This window comes from Hemicordylus capensis, chromosome 2 (assembly GCF_027244095.1).
Source record: "Hemicordylus capensis ecotype Gifberg chromosome 2, rHemCap1.1.pri, whole genome shotgun sequence".
Taxonomy (NCBI): domain Eukaryota; kingdom Metazoa; phylum Chordata; class Lepidosauria; order Squamata; family Cordylidae; genus Hemicordylus; species Hemicordylus capensis.
In genome coordinates, this window is record NC_069658.1 from 232,657,125 (window position 1) to 232,675,184 (window position 18,060).

Genomic DNA, 18,060 nt, shown 5'->3' on the forward strand with positions numbered 1-18,060 from the left:
GTGCCTATCCAAACTTTTGATAGAGTTATTGGGAAGCCCTTCCCAGCACAGGATATTCTTTAATGCACCTACAGACTCTGATTTTCATCTCAATCAGCCTTGCATACTGTAGCAAATTACAGCCTTCGTATCAGAGCGGATCATGTGAGAGGGGTGGAAATGCTGAATCATCCCTGGCGAGCTGCCTGGCTAGGCTTCTCCTAAACTAATCTATATTTCCGGTAGAATTAAAATGCTGCCACCACCATCCCTCTTATCGACAGAGCTTGAACCTCCCTGGACTCGGGGTGGAATCTCAAGGGAAACTCTCTTAATTTTGCTATTGGATAAATACAAAAACCTTCCATGTGTAGGCTTACACGTGATGAGAAAACCAATAGCTGCTGAGTGCTTGAGGATCCTTTTGTACCAGAGAAATCCCCCTTCCACCCCACCCTCTTTTTCCTGAGTTAAAAACCAACTCTGAGACACTTGTAAAAAGAAAAGAACAAAAAACCAATTTTATTCAATTGCCAGTCTGGAACTTTAAGCTAAATGTGCCTTACAATAGTCTATTTTTAAACATTTTTGTATTGCCTTTATGTTAGGGCCACCTAGTAACTTAGTATTATTGCTTTTACTTCTTTTTCTTACAATAAACTCTTTTGATTTAATTAAAAACTATCTCTCAAGCTGGTTTTCTTGAGTTTAGACACTTGCACAAATTAAAACTGGTGGGAATTGTCTTCCTTTTGAAGCTAAATTCCCCACATTTGCCAGAACTGGGGGTGCCGACCAATCTCCCCCAAGGCAGTTCTATCAACAAGGAACATTGGAAGCTGCCTTATAGGGAGTCAGACCATTGGTCCATCTAGATCAGTATTGTCTCTGCTGACTGGCAGCAGCTCTCCAAGGTTTTGGGAAGAAGACTTTCCCACCCCTACCTGGAGATGCTGCCAGAGATTGAACCTGGGACCTCCAGCAATGCAAAGCAGATGCTCTGCCACTCAGCCACAGCCCCATCCCCCAAGTTTGGCTTCTGGGAGGAAAGTGAATAGTCTGTTTGGCTGGTTGGAAAATGCTCAAAAAGGGATGAGAGAGGACTCATTGCCATGCAGACAGGGAGGGAGGCTGAGCCTGGGAAGTTGCAGAAAGAGTCAAGAGGGAAAGAAAGTAAGGAACAGGGAGCCCAGATGAACATAGGAACATAGGAAGCTGCCATATACTGTGTCAGACCATTGGCCATCTAGCTCAGTGTTGTCTACACAGACAGGCAGCAGCTTCTCCAAGGTTGCCAGCAGGTGTCTCTCTCAGTCTTATCTTGGAGACGCCAGGGAGGGAACCTGAAACCTTCTGCTCTTCCCAGATCGGCTCCATCCCCTGAGGGGAATATCTTACAGTGCTCACACATCAAGTCTCCCATTCATATGCAACCAGGGTAGACCGTGCTTAGCTAAGGGGACAAGTCACGCTTGCTACCAGAAGAACAGCTCTCCTCTCCTAATAAAAGTGGGCTGAAGGCGAAACTACATGCTACATTAAACATATAGTTTAGCCCTGAATGTCTGGGGTGGTTTGTTAGTTTTACAGTAAATAGATGCTGATGAGGCCCAGTCATAGGCTCAACAGCTTCCATGTGGCCTGGGAGAGAAGCTACCATTGGAAGATCCAAGAAGATCACTGGAAGATCACCGCCCTGAGCCAAATTGGGTAGGACGGTTAAAAATTCAACAAACAAACAAATAAAATTTGATAAATAAATAATAAATAAGTAAATAAGAAGGAGCTATTCAGATCAGGACTACTGTAAAGACCCCTTCCCCAGGGCCACCCCAGCAGATCTTAATAGCAGGCAGAATCAGATGGAATCAGGTGGGCCTTTAAGACACCCAGGGTCCATTTAGAGCTCCAACTGTGAGAAGCAGCATCTTGAAATGGACATGGTGGTCCTTTGGAACACTAAGGAGGTCCAAGCTCGTGCAGCTGGACTTGGTGTGACAGTTCCATTTACAAGTGATTCCAGAGATATAGACAGTTTCTTAATAAATTGGTGCAAAGCATAGATGTCATTACAAGTTTTTGCTAACCCATATGTAGGTGTAAAGCTCCTAGTTCCTGGTATCTCTGTATTAAGAGACAAGGCAGGGTCAGTGGAGAGAAAATCTCGGTGTTTGGAATACCTGATGGTGTGAATGGGGGCTGTGTATATTCCCCCTGGCCAAATCCATCCTAGGGTGCAAATGCCTGCGGCTGCTACACAGTACTGCTACTACTACACAGCCAGTACAGACCAGGGACTTTTACAGAAAGAATCTCGTGTCTTGTTAAGAAGGCACGGATGGTGGTTTTGATTAGGCTTTTACTGCCTATCTCAGTTCGTAAGGGAGTTGGTAGTGGGTCAGGGTGCTTCCTCATGTTCCTTTGTGGTTAGGGTGGCTGGAATACAAGTGTGTGGCTGCATCTGGGCCAGATGCCCAATTGTAGTGGCCCATTTGCAAAACTAAAACGAATTTCTGTTCCCCATATCTCTTTTGACAATTGGTACTGTGTGTTGTTGAGTGCCTCAGAATTGTATTGGCTGGGTGTAGTGACTGTAGGAGTGGATTCCCAGTCTTCCAGAGTAATGGATACTGGGGTCATAGGGAGATTTGGTTGACTATGAAGTGAGGGAACAGAACAAATCCAGCAGGACTTGGCTGTGGCATGACTTCCAAAGGTTTCTAAGGCAGACTGGTACATTCGAATGAGGCTATTGCCTTCCCACCCATCTTGAGCGTAATTAGGTAGGAAAGTTGAGTAAATCAGACAATACATTAAACAGGCATACATGGTAAAAGGTCCTGTGACAGGGTGCATATTGCAGTAACTCAAGACCCAATCCGCCCAGTTTAGTTTAGTATAGAGTTTCTGGCTAGTTCAGGGTTTCTTATCTTCAGCGTTCTGGGGTATCCTCCCTCGTTGCAGGATTTTGGCTATCCTGGTCGTCCTCTGTTTCCACTTCCCCGTGTTCTGCTTCCTCTTCTGGGGCCTTTAATCTGATCAGATTAAACCCAAGTCCTGGTAACCACCTGTTACCTACTTATTTATTTATTTGATTTATATACCGCCCTTCCAAAATGGCTCAGGGCGGTTTATTACTTTGAGAGTGAGAAAAATTTAGACAAGATTGTATAGTCAAAGCGTCCTCTGATTACATGGAGGGGAAATTCTTGTGAGAGAGAAGCCTGTGGGAGACTCCGGCTTCTCCTCCTCTGGCAACACTTTCAAGGCAGGGCTAGGAGTAGCTCCAGCTGCAACCTTGGAAAAGGTAAATAACGGTTCAGTAACGCACCGCAAATTCTAAAGTTTGCAAGGCATAGGGTACGTACAACTGGTATTACATCTGCTGGCAAGCTGAAAGGCAAAAGTTAGAACGAATATAGCTAGTAGACATAAATGTGGGTCAGTAGCACAGACAATGAACAACAAAAAGGATTATGTTTAAAAACAATGGGCTTAGCTTTTAGGATTCTAGGGTTGTCGATTATCCAAGTAATCTTACAGTTTGCGTCTGTAAGGCAATATTGGGAAGAAGGCTCTTTTCTTTGTCTCTCATTTAAGAGAGGGAATCTTAGTTGCACTATTACATAGTCAGAGGTTGGGTCAGAATCCAATCACAAGCACTAAAAGGAAATTTCTGGATCCTTAAACAGAAATAGATTGGTTTAAGAGAGGTAGGTTAGCTGATTTTCACAATTTGTAGAGAAAGGTTTGAGTCCCAGTATAAAATTCATAAGGTATCCGCATTCAACCAATTTCTAATACATCTATTAGTTAATGAAGCCAAAACAACACAAAAAGACTCTCAAGACTGAGGTTTGATTCCATAACGAGGGGAAAGACTCAGAAAGATTTCTAGGCATAAGACAAGCTTATTCAGGAAGAAGATTCAACCATAGATATTAAAGAAGAGAGAATCTGGATCCCTAAAACGGAGTTGGATCCATCTTTAACAAGGATAAACCTGAAGGTATTACAGGTTATAAGAGAGGCCTAGGCAAAGACAAACATATAACACACAGGTGTACATATACATAAAAATTCTGTTTAAAGCTATGGATTATAGATGGTATCTTTCTCCTTACAAGATGTTATTCCTTTATCCATAATGAGGTTCCAAAAACACTTAAACCGCAATTTTAACACAGCACATTTTTCATAGTTGGTTACTCATCCTGACAAAGCAAGTTCAAATTAAAGCAAGACTCGTTTCCCTGGCTAGCTCTAACGTGCTAGCTTCTAACTAATTCCCTTTGGGGGCTGCGTGTGGGTAAGAGAGCAGGGGTCATGACACAGGTTCCCTTTTCTTCATAGCTTTGTCTCGCTCCTTATTTCTTTTCTTCACTTCACAAGGCAATCTTCAAAGAACTTCTTCAGGAAAATTTCAGTAGTTAGTTACAACATAAAGTCACTTTGACTCACCCCCCTTCACAATCTTGGTTCTTCTTTGTTATATTCTGCCAAAGCCTTTGAGGTGAGACAGCTTGGCGAAAAATCTGTTCCTAGCCCAAGCCAGGCTGGTTTTCATTTTGGAGAAAGGGGGTGGCTCTTTGCTGAATTCCATGGTCTAAGAGTGGGGGTAATGGGGGCTGGGTCACTCTTCCCTCTGCATGGTTCCCGGATCTCTCGATGGACGAGGTTCCGATGCATTCCGTTCCCATGGGCGTAGTACCCGTTCACATTCACGGTGTCAATGACCCGTTGTCCTGCATTTATTTGGACCCAGGCGTTGCCTTGCAGGTCCCAAGTATCTTTTTCCGCTTCTCATACCTTCTTTAAACATCCAATATGCCTTCACACCTCTACTTTTCCATTCTTTCGCATATTCGCCATCTAAGATCTTTGCCTCCACCCTTATCGCCTTCTTCCTTTACACATTCCTTTTTCCTTCTGCTCCTACTCTCTCCCTTTAAACACTTCTGTCAGCTTCTTCTGCCAATGCAGTGGAGGCGGGGAAGCCCTGCCCCCCCATTCGAGCTTTGCAGCTTCTTTCTAATGATCTAAGCGTTCTAAAAGCTTAGCTGGGGATTCAGTAGGTGGATTCCCTGATGGCTGGTGCTCCTCTGGGCAGGGTTCAAGGCTTGTAATATAAAAGCCTTGTAGTTTCTGAGATTTGGAGGCGCTTCTGATCTGATCTTGGGTTCGAATAGTGAAACAGGGATTGGTGATAGGTCACCTTCAGTGGCTAGTCGATAAAAGCCTCTGGAAGCTTCCTTTTCTCGAGTGTCTTGGGTAGTGGTCCTTGTTTGGGCTGGCTTGGGCCTTGCTCCGAAAATAGCGTGGGGGTCCCCCTCTTTCCCTTCTTCCTCTTCAGAACCTTTTGCCTTACCCCCAAGCTCTGGTGTTCTAACTAGGGTGGCCAGGGAAATGGATGGTGTTGGGAACCCCGTGCGTTTAAGCATGCCTTTTCCTGATCTTGCTTTGTTATTTACAAATGGTTTTGCTTGGCCCCCCCTTTGTCAGGCAGCTCTTGGGTAATATTAAGAGCGGTTGGGTCCAACCTCTGAACAGATTGAGGTCGGTGAGGGGCAAAGGATACATGTTCAGAGTATTCATTAGAAATCCTTTCTATTTACACATCAGTTGCAGCTACTAAACCATACTTTTATCTAAGAGCTATATCTCTATACAATCCAAAAAAGCAATAGCTTTTGTACAGCACAATAACCTTAAGATCATATATTTTATATACACTCCCCCTTTGAGTGGCCACTGAGCAAAAGGGGGTATCGTGCCTGGCTTTCCCGCACTGGAATGGGGCAGAATGCCTTCTTGCCCTGATGGTGAGGAAGGAGCTGGCGGGGAGAAATGAAAAGTAGGGGGAGCTCCACGTAGCGGTAGAGCTGACGTATAGGGGAGTGGACAACATTCAGGGTATACAAATGAAACCTTCTTAGTCTGTACAGTAGTTACAATCATTCCCAAACCACATTTCTTTCTCGCACTCTCATCATCACATAGTTTAACAAAACATTGAGCATACCTAAAATCATCTACTTTACATGCATTTGTACAAAATCTTAACAGTTTCGAAACAACCTCTGGATGTATGGTACCTTCTTGTGATCATTCTAAGTCAGATTCTAATTTGTAAAAAGGGCCAAATTTCTGTTCAATAATTAACCAAAATTTTCTTCTTTAGAGAACCCTTGCCAAATTGCTTCCAATTATCTAGGATATATTGCAATGGTGTACACCGTTTCACTTCCCTTTCCTTACTCTGAGCGCTCAACACGGTGCCCATGGCTTCTACAGGAGGGGCGCGCCCACTCTACTGGACTGCCCGCCTTTCGGACACTTTACTGTTCTCCCCCCTCAGCCGGCGGGCCTTACCTCGTGCCCTACCCTTGACCCTCTACGGTCCTTCAGTCGCTCTATCAACCGGCCTCCGGTCACTCTATCAACCGTTCCTCAGTCGCTCTATCAACCGATATACTCACTTTTCCGTTTTGCTTGTGTCACCAGTTTGCAGCGAACGTTGGAAGCCCATGGGAGTCCGTACGGGAGTCGGTGAAGATGACCAGTGCGCGCTGGTTCCGGGGTCCCGTGGATTCCTCGGTCGGCCTCTCTGCTCCCAGACTGAGGAAGCTGGTGCTTGCCCGCTCCCCCCTTTCCCGGCCAATGCACCAAACTGATATACCGAAAATCCGGTCCTTTGTCGGTAACCAACGCTAATAATAGATACCACACAGGGAAAAGTGTATAGGATTTACTGCTGCAGATTCATTAAGACAACAGGGGCGAGGCAGCGCCCAAATCAGTTGTAAAGGGGTACAGAGCTTTAAGGAACTACTTATACATTTCTAAGTTCTTTGTTCTACCCATCCATGACATAGCAATACACTGAAAGAGGACACATGAGCAATTACATACGTAGATCAATCTCCAGTTGACATCAAACAACAAACTATTGACATGGTAATTGGCATTTGGTGGTCTCAGATGTTGATCAACCCTTTTAGTCACAGTTTCACTCTTATTGCTTTTGGCTATGCTTTCGTAACACTTGTTTTACTATGTCTGTATGGCTAGCACTTCCTTATCTCCAAGACTAAGATATGTGCAGAGGAGGAGTGAAGCTAGCAATTCTAATTTACATTCCAGAAGTTCAGAGACAGCTCTGGTGTGAAGAAAGGAAGGGAAGGGAGGGCCCCACTATATTCTAAAGGTAACTTAAGAGTTTAATATTTGGTCACGAAATGGTTGTGCTCAGGTCCAGGCCTTGGGCCTGTATGTAGTGTTGTTCTGAGTTAAATGTAGTTTTATGGGAACTGGAGTCCCAGGTTATAGCATTACCCTCTAGTCTTGCCTGCCTGGTTGATTGGTCAGGCCCTAGGGTTGCCAGTCTGTCAATAAAGGTCATGGGTTCTTTTCCTGTTAACTCCATCAGTGCTGGCAGGCTACTCACTACAGTCCCCTGCATGGATACTTTGATGGACAGAAAGTTTGTCCTTCCGTCCGAAGCTCTTTCCACACTCTGAGCACATATAAGGCTTCTCACCTGTGTGGATTCTTTGATGGACAAAAAGTTTATCCTTCTGTCTGAAGCTCTTTCCACACTCTGAGCACATATAAGGTTTCTCCCCTGTGTGGATTCTCTGATGAGCAGAAAGACTGCTCTTCTGATTGAAACTCTTTCCACACTCTGAGCATGTATATGGCTTCTCCCCTGTGTGTAGTCTTTGATGGCCAGAGAGATGGGCCTTCCTTCTGAAGCTCTTCCCACACTCTGAGCACATATAAGGTTTCTCCCCAGTGTGGATTCTTTGATGAGCAGAAAGGTTTGACTTCCAACTGAAGCTCTTTCCACACTCTGAGCATGTATATCGTTTCTCCCTTGTGTGTAATCTTTGATGAACAGAAAGATTGTCCTTCTCACTGAAGCTCTTTCCACACTCTGAGCACATATAAGGTTTCTCCCCTGTGTGGATCCTTTGATGGACAAAAAGACTGCATGTAAATGGTTTCTCCCCTGTGGGGATTCTTTGATGGGAAGAAAGGTTTGACTTCCAACTGAAGCTCTTTCCACATTCTGAGCATGCATAGGGTTTCTGTCCTACGTGGCAACTTTGATGGGAAGGAAGCTTATCTATGATATTGTAGTTCTTTCTGTATTTGGAGCATGTATCCCCTTTGCAGACACACTGCTGGACAGCAAGGGCAGTGTCATGACTGAATCTCTTTCCACAGTCCAAGCATAGTTTCTCTTCTGTATGGGTTTTTTGATGTTCATACAAGTTCAACCAATTCCTGAAGCAGTTCCCACACACTGTGCATTGATATGCTTTCACTCTTGTACGGATGCTGTGAGTTGCACCTAGGTGTGATTTATTAGTTAAGATGCTTCTACTCAGAGTGTGGTTACTAGTCTTATCTTCAGCTGGAATTGCATGGAAGTCTGTCCCTTCAGAAACTGCCAAATTCTTCTTCTCCTTCTCTTCAGTTTTTCTCCTTGATGCTTCCTCCTTTTTTCTGTTCTTCCTCTGATTACCTGCAGGCATAAAATGAGAATTTTGGGGAGGGAGGAACAAAGCCTCAACCCAAGAAAAAAACCCAATTAACAGCATTGCAGTTCAAACCAAGGAAAAGATGAAGTGGAGGGGCAAATCCCGCCATGTGCTAAGCAACGTCTGTTGATTAGAACTAAGTCCAGCTACATGCTCCACAGGATGTGGTATTGCAGAGGCATTTCCCTCAGGCTGAATACAATTTTTCAATCATTTTAACCTGCCCCATTATCTCACTGGGATGGGGCTGCTCTGGGAAGAGCCTCTGCATGCTTGCGTGAAGAAGGTTCCAAGTTCCCTCCCTGGTATCTCCAGAGAGGGCTCCTGCCTCCCACCTTGGAGAAGCCACTGCTAGTCTATGTAGACAATCCTGAGCTAGATGGACCAGTGACCAGACTCAGTCAAAGTATGTTCTATGTCCCAATCTCTGCAGTTATTCCTTTGCTGTCTCCCCTGGCAGGTCTCAAGGGTGTGAGACAGGAGAGACTCATCCTAAAGAGCTGGAGCGAAAAACCTAAAGGAGACAGAGCTGTATATTTTTCTGCTGCATGTACAGCCTCTGGCCACTGAGCACACATCGGATGAGCAGTCGGCAGTCTTCAGGCGCCCGGTGGAGGAATGGCTCTCCGGGCAGCCAAACGTCTGCAGGGGCTTCCTGATCACCAATAATGGTGCCCATGTGCTGACTGGAAGCTCCTTTCTGAGATGGCCTAGACACTCGAGCCGTTCTCCCTTGCAGCAAACAGCTTTTGTGCAGAGATGGCAGCTTTGAGCCAGACTTTGCCCACTGCTCTTCACCTGAAGATGACGATGGCTGAGCTCGAGACTACTCTCACCACTGGGGAGGCACGTACAATTAGGGATGTGCAGACAGGTTGGGAAATGAACCTGTTTGACATTGAACCGGTTTGGTTTGATGGCTTGATATTGGACCAACACCCACCCATCCCATTCCGTATCAAGCCAACCCCCACCCCCCAGCCTGATCAGGGGGTTATATATAACGCTGCTTGGGGGGCTTTTCCTAGGGGCTTTCCAGAAGTCTTCACCACCACCGGTTCCCATTATTTGTTAAAATGCCCCGTTTGGCAGTCTTCAGCCTGTTCTGGGTCTCCCCCCATGGCAGTGGCCATTTTGGAGGCCGCCACACATGACCTGGCCATGTAGAGGTCGATTGGACTTCCTGATCACCATGGACATGTGCAGTGGCCTCCAAAATGGCCGACACCACGTTGCTGAGGCCCGGAACGGGCTGAAGACCATCCGAACCAGGCAATTTGGAAAACAATGGAGGCCACGGGGGGGGGGGGGGGCGGAGTTGGAACTTCTGGAGACACCCCTCCCCCACAGCCTCGGAAAAGCCCCCAGAGAGGTGACGGCAAGTTCTATTAACAATGTTTTTTCAAAACTCATGAACACCCTGAACCCAAACCTATACGAGGTGCACAAAACCGAACATGGCCAGTACAACTCCGGTCCGGACTCGAACTGAACTGTGCAACTCAGTTTTATGCACACCCCAATATGCAATGGCAGGTCGGCTGAGGGCTGGAGTTATGGAGCAGCTCAGCACCACATTTTGTCAATCAGCAGAGCATGTTTTGGCCTGCCTTTATGACCCAACCAACAATGTCAATGAGGTCAGTCCTGACGCACTGCCCAAATGGGGGGCCATTCAGGTGAGAGATGTTAGTCAGGGAGTGAGATGAGGCTGGGTAAAAACCAGGAGGAGGGGCCTGGAATGCCTCCTCTGAGCGTGCAGTGTATGCCCAGCATCAGCACCGCTTCCTGGTCCAGCAGCATGGTAGCCTCAGCTAATTGAGCAAAGAGACACCTGTTAAAGTGGTGATTCTCTTATATTTAGCACGGGGAGAGCAAGTGGCCCTATCCAACCCCAGCACAGCATCTCTCCAGTGGCTGCACTGGTGTTTACCTTATGTTTCTTTTTAGATTGTGAGACCTTTGGGGTCGGGAGACAATCCGAGGTTCTGTGTGTGGGGAGGTCTTCAGCTCATTCCAGGCCTGGGAAGCCCTAACTGGAGGGAAGCGCCCTCTGGGACCATGTCGGACACCACCAAATGCAGCAAAAACAGGGCCGTCAGTTAAGGGCTGAAGTGAGCTGACACTTCTGCCCATTAGGAAGAGGAGGGTGGGAGTGCTTTACTGCCATCTCTAGGAATGACTCCTTTTAGGCTCAGGTTAACCAAGGGGAATATCCAAGGAATGTAGACCAGCTGCTGACATCCTGCATGACATCCTCACAACACACTGATAAGGACTGGCAATAGCAGCAATTCCTGGCTATCAGCCAAGGGAAAGAGGGAGCCTTACCCAGCCAGGCCAGATGCCCAGAAGTCTCCTCCATGACTTCCCTGTGCAGAGCCCTTTGGCCAGGATCCAGCAGAGCCCACTCCTCCTCGGAGAAACACACAGCCACCTCCTCAAAGGACACGGGTCCCTGAAAGATGAAGAAAGCAGTTTCTCTATCTGGATGTTGTCATTAATGTCATGGATGGATGTTCCTCTAAAGGATCTTCCAAAGTTGCTTTTAAGGTTTCTTTAGCAGCAACTTTTGTCTTCCAAGGGAGCATCTTTAATCGAAAGAGAAAAGGGAAAGACAGAGCTTTTTCCCCACCCAGAGACAGGTGAGGCCTGCCACTTCCTCCCATGATGCTTTTCCTACCTGATCTGGTGACCGCACAGCAACACTTTCCTCTCCATCACCAAGAGGAGAAGGCCTAGAGAGAATGTTCAAGGACATTTCACAGCCTGTGAGGTAAAGAAAGAAATGTCTTTTATGCTTTTGGCATTTTGCATTACAGGGACTGAGCAAAATCAATCTGTCTCAACAATGTTTTTTGGAGTCTCAATGTGAAGTTACTGGAAAAAGAAGAGAACCTAGAGAAAAGCATCGCTTGCACAGAGACTTAAAGGGAACATAAAAGCAATCCAGGGATTTCAGGAGAGGGCCGAGATGAAACACAGCCCAGTCATCCTTACCCAGTGAGGTGGTTCCTCCATCCCCCTCCTCCTCCTCCCGCAGGATCCCCCTGAAGAGCAGACTGTGCCTGGTGTCTGACGGACCCTTCTCTGCCTGCAGGGGATCCGTGGCCATGTTGGCTAACATGCCCAGTGCCTGAAAGAGGAGAAAGAAAAAAGGGATGAAGAAAGGGAATGGAGCATTGATTTGTATTATATGGACAACTCTGGTAGAAATCCCCTTAGGGCAGACATTACAAAGGTATTAAAACAGAAAGAGAACAAGAATAGTAAGAATCATAAAGACCTAAAGCAGGCCTGCTCAACTTAAACTCCCCCAGCTGTTTTTGGACTATACCTCCCATAATCCCCAGCCAAAGTGGCCAATAGCCTGGGATTATGGGGGTGGTAGGCCAACACCAGCAGGAGGGTCGAAGCTGAGCAGCCCTAACATAAAGCAAGAGGAGATGAAGTGCCCATCAGTCAGCTGGATGAAGAACAACATCCTCAGATGATGTTTTTAAACAGCCAGGGAAACTAAAATAAAATAAAATAAAAAGGGGTGGGGTTTTTTTGTGCCAAAGAGACATGAGATGGGCGTCAATCTGGCATCTCTGGGGAAAGCATCCCATAGCAGGAGACCCACAGCCGAGAAGACCCTCCTGGGGGCAGCACAAGACACTTGGCGGAGATGCTTGACTTCCTGGGAGGGAGAAGATCCCGCTGTGAGGGGAGCTGGATGAAGAACAACATCCTCAGATATTTTTAAATGGCCAGGGGAAATAAAAAGGGGTGTTTTCTCCGATTATTAAGGAGACATGAGATGGGTGTCATTCTGGCATATCTGGGAAAAGCACTTGGCGGAGATGCTTGACTGCCCGGGAGGGAGAGGATCCCGCTGGGTGGGGCCTGGAGGCCCTCTCCTCCTGGCAGCAGAGGCTGAAGCTGGGCTGGGCAGGCAGCCTGCTGTGGAAGCCTTGCAACCCACTTGTAGGGACGTGCACGAACCTGTTTGGAGGCCCTTTTACAGGCCTCCAAACTGGTTTGAACATGCTCATGCCTGGAGAGCGCACATGGACCAGCTACTTCCGGCCACTTCTAGCCAAAGAGTAAATGGGGCAGCAGGGAAGTACGCTGCTGTCCCGTAGGATGTGTAAAATACTGGACGCTAGTGTGGGAAAAGCGGAGAGAGGGGTAAGTGTACCCTCCCTCGCCCTAAAAGTGAAACACCCCTGCCGCACCATCAGCCACCCTTCCTGGTTCCATGCACGTCCCTAACCACTTGCAGGCCTGGCTTGCTTAGGGAAGGTGCATGAGGACCAGTGGATTGGGATACAAAACCAGCCCTGGCAGTAAAAAGGACAATAGGAGGACATCCCAGAACTCTCATAAAACCTCCCAGCCAGCGAAGAGGCAGGAGGGGAGATGCTGGTGTCACTCCTGCACTATTCCTTGCTCTCTTTGCAGGTTCCACTTCTAGTACAGCAGCTTGGCTGACTGTAAGCACCGAACTTCTGACAGATAGGAAGAAAAGGACTCTGGCTCTGCTTACAGGAGGACCTACTACTTGGCAACTGGTGGCATAATCCTAAAGCGTCTCAGGCCCCTGAAACTACCTGGTTAAAATGGCCCTGCTTCTCACCTGCTGCTCCTCCTGTCTCTTCTCCTCTGCCTGGCTCAGGAGGAAACCTTCTGCCAGGGCCACCGCCTGAGAACTGGTCTCCGCTCCGCACTCTCTGACCCAGCTCTCCATCTCCGGGGGCAGGACAGTCAGGAACTGCTCCAGGATCACCAGGTCCAGCATCTGAGCTTTGGTGTGCTTTTCGGGCTTCAGCCACTGATGGCAACGGGTGTGGAGTCTGCTGCAGAGGTCTCTGGGTCCTTCAGCCTCCTGGTAGGGGAACTGCCTGAGTATCTGGCATTCGACATCGGTGCTGGTGGGGTCTCCTTCCAGGATCTTTTGCACTGTTCTTTCCCAGAATTCCTTGCCACTCCCAGCCTGGATGTTTTGGGGTTCTATTTCTGCTCCCAACCCTGATTCATTACTTACTGGGCTTTGCAAATCCATTTTTTTCTTTGATCCCAATGAAACTTCCAATGCAGCCAGAAGATCTTCTTAGAACAGCAGTTAGCCTCATATGCCCAAAGAGCCTTTCTTGTCAAGTTATTTCTCTCTCTCTAAATAAGCACTTAATTTAGCTGCAAAACTTTGCTTCTAATTGAGAAATGGGGCGCGGTTGGGGGAGATAATCCTGTGAATCAGAGAAAAGCAACAATCAAAATACATTTTATGTCACAGGTTGATTGTAGTTGGTATCTAGGGGGTAACAGGGCCTGGAAATCTGCAGGTTGGCTGGACTGAGAAACCTGCAGTATAAGGAAGTAGCTGAACCCGCATGTGTGTGCTAGGACTTTGTTGCTCTCCTTGGCCCCCACCACAGCCCCTGCTTGATTGCTCGGTGTCAGCCACCCTCCCGCCCACCCAACCCCTCCCCACCGCTCATTCGCTCGCCCTCTACCCACTCCTCTTCCCTATCTGCATATCTGCAGTGTCCAATCACCACTGTGCTCCTGTTCTGTTACCTCTGATTGGTAAAGCACTGTGTGTGAGGGGCTTGCCACCTAGGACCTTAGTGTATTATAGATAGATAGATACTTTAAGGACTGCCATCTGAGAAGAAACAGTGGTAGGAAAGGTTCTTCGACAGACATTGCCTTGGGTGGTTCTTCTTTTGTTTCTAGTGTACCTGTGAATCCTAAAACGTGTTTGTTTTTCCTATTACCAACTCTTATATTCTCTCAGCAATCAAGTCGTTTAAAAAACTACTTTCTAGGAGTGGTTTGGAATGCTCTATGGGGAAGGGAACGAACGTTCCCTAGTACCACGTCAACAAGCCTTGGAGCCTAGGGGTCACCAAGTGCACCTGTCCTGTGATAATCCATTATTGATTTCCATGTACACAGCACTGAGCTTTTTGGAGGAAAAGTGGGATATAAATGTAATACATAAATAAATATTCCTTTCTTGATTTCCATTGGATGGTGGGCGGCCTACTCTACTCTACCCAGCCCAGAATGCCCAGTGGGAGGGGTAGAAAGGATCCTACCCTAAAGGAGAGTAGGTGGGGGCAGGGATCATTAACAGCCAGAACAGCTGGTAAAAGAGTTTGAAGAGTTTTGTATAGTTCAGAAGTTCACACAGTTGAATGTTTGATTGGTCAAATTCATCAATCTAGAGACAAACACTTCCTCTTTTCTTTCCTATGATGAATCTTTTAATGAAATCTCCTTTTTAGTAACTTGCCTGAATGGAGGTTCCTCCCTTCCCTTTTCGTTTGTGTACAAAGGGGAGGGGGAGGTGACATTACTCAATGTAGGGACTGGAGGGCGGCTGCATGGGAGGGAGGTGCTCAGTAACCCCCTGAAAAGAGGACTCTTACACAGCCCCCAACTCTGTTTTTGTTTCGTTTTGTTGTGTGGCAGCAAAGTTGTTACTCCAGCCAAGAAAGGTCCTGGGGTGTGATATTAGTGCACAGTGACTCCCCCCCTCCACGCCATTCATGGGATGGCAAGACTCCTGCAAGAACTGATTGAAAACAGAAGGGAAGTTTGAAAAGAAAGAAAGAGACCCCATCTGACTTAACAGGGCTGACAAAGAAGAAGAACAGCAAACCAAGCCAAGAGACAGAAGGAGGTCCAGGTGCTTAATGGCTTCAAAAATGAAGATAATTTTGAATTCCTTCAAAGGGATTAAAAGATTGCAATTATCAGAACGAGAAGAGCCGGGGTTGGGACCGAGCCCTGACCTAGCCAGATCCCCAGTGGAAAGGGGGTAAGGAACGGGGGGGGGGGGAGACAGCAGAAGAGTTGGAAGACAGATCCAGCCACTCTGGAGTCCCCAGGGAAGAGGGCCCCCAGTCCTGGCCTCTGCAAGAACCCCTCCCGCCCTCGCCACAGAAAAGGCTTCCACGCTGCTGCAGCTGAGCGGCTTCATCATTTGTCTCTTTGGCGAGGGGGAAGTGCAGTTGGCAGCGGGTAGGAGGAAGGGAGAGAGGGAGCTGGGTCTTCATGGGTGGAAGAACTGTAATGGGGCCCTGTGTCTGGCAGCAGCGGAGAAAGAGGGCCCTGATCCTCAGCCCTCCCAAGCCCATCCGCCTTCCATTGCCGGGGATGACAGCCGTGGTGGTAGCGCCAGCCAGGCGGGGGTCAGCGGGAGGGGGCTTGCGGGCGTGCATCCTGCGGCCAGGCAGAGGGAGGCCGCCAGTGTCCCAGGGGTCGGCAGGCCCCCCCCCCCTCTCCCCCGCCACGCCCCAGGCTAGCCCAGAGGCAGGTGGAGGAAGATCCCGCTCCCCACCGGCCCCTCCGCCTGCATCTCTCACCTGCAGCATCAGCGGCTCCCTCCAAGCTTCCGAGGTCTGCAAAGTGCACGTGGAAGGGGCCTGGCTCCCAGAGAAGGAAGTGCAAGGCAGGAAGGTGGGAGTGGGGAGCCCCGAGATATGCCTCTCTCCCCTGGGTGTCGTCCCCCCCCCTTTTTTTTTTTAAACAAGAATCTCCCTAAGCAAATGCCTCTCTTGGGCTACTTCCTTCCTCTGAAGAGGAGCGATTGCCTGCCCTCTTGCCTTGGCTTGCTGGGCAGAGAGAGCAGAGCTTCGAGGTTCCTAGAGAGGCGGCTCTGGGAATGATGGGGGTTGTAGTTCACCAGCCGCTGGAGGGAGAGGTTTGCTCAGCCCTGTTCCAAGGGTTAAAGGGAGAGCAGAGCTTCCAGATTTCCCAGAAAGGCGCCTCAAAGATAGAAGAAGCTGTGAGTTTTCAGAGCCGTTTGCTCCTCTGCTGCTTTCTGGTGGAAAAGGAGCGGTTATTATTTATTTATTTGTTTGTTTTAGGATTTGATTTAAAAACCAACGGATATGAAACATATCCAGGCGGCTTATATAAATTCAGAGATTTTAAAAACAGACAGCAGTTCAAAGCAATTAAGAAAGTTGCAAACACAGTAACTAAAATTGTTAAATAATAATAAAAACTGTCATACAAAAACCCACCACTTTTGATGCCCTCACCTCCACACAGACGCACACCTTCACCCCATATGAACATTCCTCCAAAGGATCAGGTGCACCCAAAGTACCTGTATGGGGTCAGATTTCTAGATACGCTGAATGACTGTGCCCCTAGAACAGGATTCTAGCAAATGTATAGCTTCACATCCATGCCTCTAACTAGAGAGCGTTGTATGTTTCTGTTCACTCTGGAAAATATGGGCCAGCCGATTTGTTCATGAAAGTTTCTCTTCCTTGACCCCAGTAACTGTCCTCCTCCCTGAAGGTTTCACCAGGTAGGACAGGGCTCCTTTCTGTCCAGACTGAATAATACTGGAAGAAGGGGCTGCAGCTGCTCCCATCTTCTGTTCTTGCTGCTTACGCTGAAGTTTCTACTTGGAAACAGTAGTCATTTTACGTAAGTGCTCTTCCCCAGCACCTTTGCCAGACAGCATTTGATGCTGTCTTCATCAGTTTGTCTTCCAGGATACACCAATCCAGTTACCTGCCAAGAGCAATGCCCGCATCTTGGAGGCCACCCCAGAAGCAGGAGTGATCTTAAGCTTTTTCATATAGAGGCGGGAAAATTTCTTTGTACTGGAGGTGGCAGGTACCATTGCTGGTCTCTCATAAAGCAGCCACACGTTCACTATATTCCTTCCTTTATATTTGAATACACATTTGGGTTTTGTTAGGCGAGGTCTCCATACCTCAGAGATTTTCCTTACAGCTTTCGGTACTCCAAAGGGGTATCAGAGGGGGCAGGTTTTTAAAGAGCATCACTGCACAACAGTCCTGGAACTGGGGATTCTGGCGCCATCTGGCTATTTACTGGAACCTAGCCTGCCTAAATTTTAACTGGATCCTGTCTTATAAGAACAGCCCTGCAGAATCAGGCCCAAGGCCCATCTAGTCCAGCATCCTCTTTCACACAGTGTCCCCCCAGATGCCACTGGAAGCCCACAGGCAGCAGTTGAGGGCCTGGCCTCTCTCCTGCTGTTACTCCCCTGCAACTGGTACAACTGGTCTCAAAGAGCATGTGGCAGCTGATAACCCGTACTGAGCTAATGACCTCCATCCGTGTATGAAGAACCCTTCACAGTAAGACCAATGTTTCTGTTGGGAATTCTCTCTGGTAAGAGATACCCTTCTATTACAGCAGAATGCACTGAGGCAAAACACAGTGGAGTCTGCCTAGGCATGCGTGTATGCTGAGAGCAAAAGAAACTTGGAGCCAGTTCAGTTTCAAATCAATATAAGGAGTCTTTATTGGTGAACTCCATTCTAGATAGTAAAGTGGAGAGATATGATCTCTAATCTAACTAGCTAGCTGGATGGAGAGAGATGGATTCTGCATCTCTGCACACATGGTGCAGGGAGAGAGCAGTGTGGGTGTTGCAAGGGAAAAGAAAAGGAAGAGCAAGTGGCAAGGCAGGCAGGCAGGCAGGCCCTAAGAGTAGCAAACTTCATATCAAAGGGACAGTGTCAGAACAGTAGAGAAGGGATGACCAGTGTCT

At 47.7% G+C, this 18,060-nt stretch overlaps 1 protein-coding gene across 1 annotated transcript; it reads right to left on the reverse strand.

The window, feature by feature from the left end:
• Window positions 1-6,711: 6,711 nt before the first annotated feature.
• On the reverse strand, window positions 6,712-17,688 carry LOC128347718 (zinc finger protein with KRAB and SCAN domains 7-like). The gene is made up of 7 exons (XM_053302735.1): window positions 16,565-17,688; window positions 15,884-16,341; window positions 13,147-13,756; window positions 11,526-11,661; window positions 11,209-11,294; window positions 10,857-10,983; window positions 6,712-8,509 (listed from the first exon to the last, which is right to left on the reverse strand). Exons 3-7 carry the CDS (start codon window positions 13,570-13,572, stop codon window positions 7,419-7,421), a joined length of 1,866 nt encoding a protein of 621 aa, XP_053158710.1. The 5' UTR covers window positions 13,573-13,756; window positions 15,884-16,341; window positions 16,565-17,688; the 3' UTR covers window positions 6,712-7,418.
• Window positions 17,689-18,060: the final 372 nt, after the last annotated feature.

Coding starts and splice junctions, on each gene's coding strand:
- LOC128347718 (XM_053302735.1), bottom strand. CDS start 13,572: ATGGATTTGCAAAGCCCAGTAAGTAATGAATCAGGGTTGGGAGCAGAA. Junction 11,662..13,146: donor AGAGACAGGAGGAGCAGCAG/GTGAGAAGCAGG, acceptor CTCCTCTTTCAG/GCACTGGGCATGTTAGCCAA. Junction 10,984..11,208: donor CTGTGCGGTCACCAGATCAG/GTAGGAAAAGCA, acceptor TTCATCTTTCAG/GGACCCGTGTCCTTTGAGGA.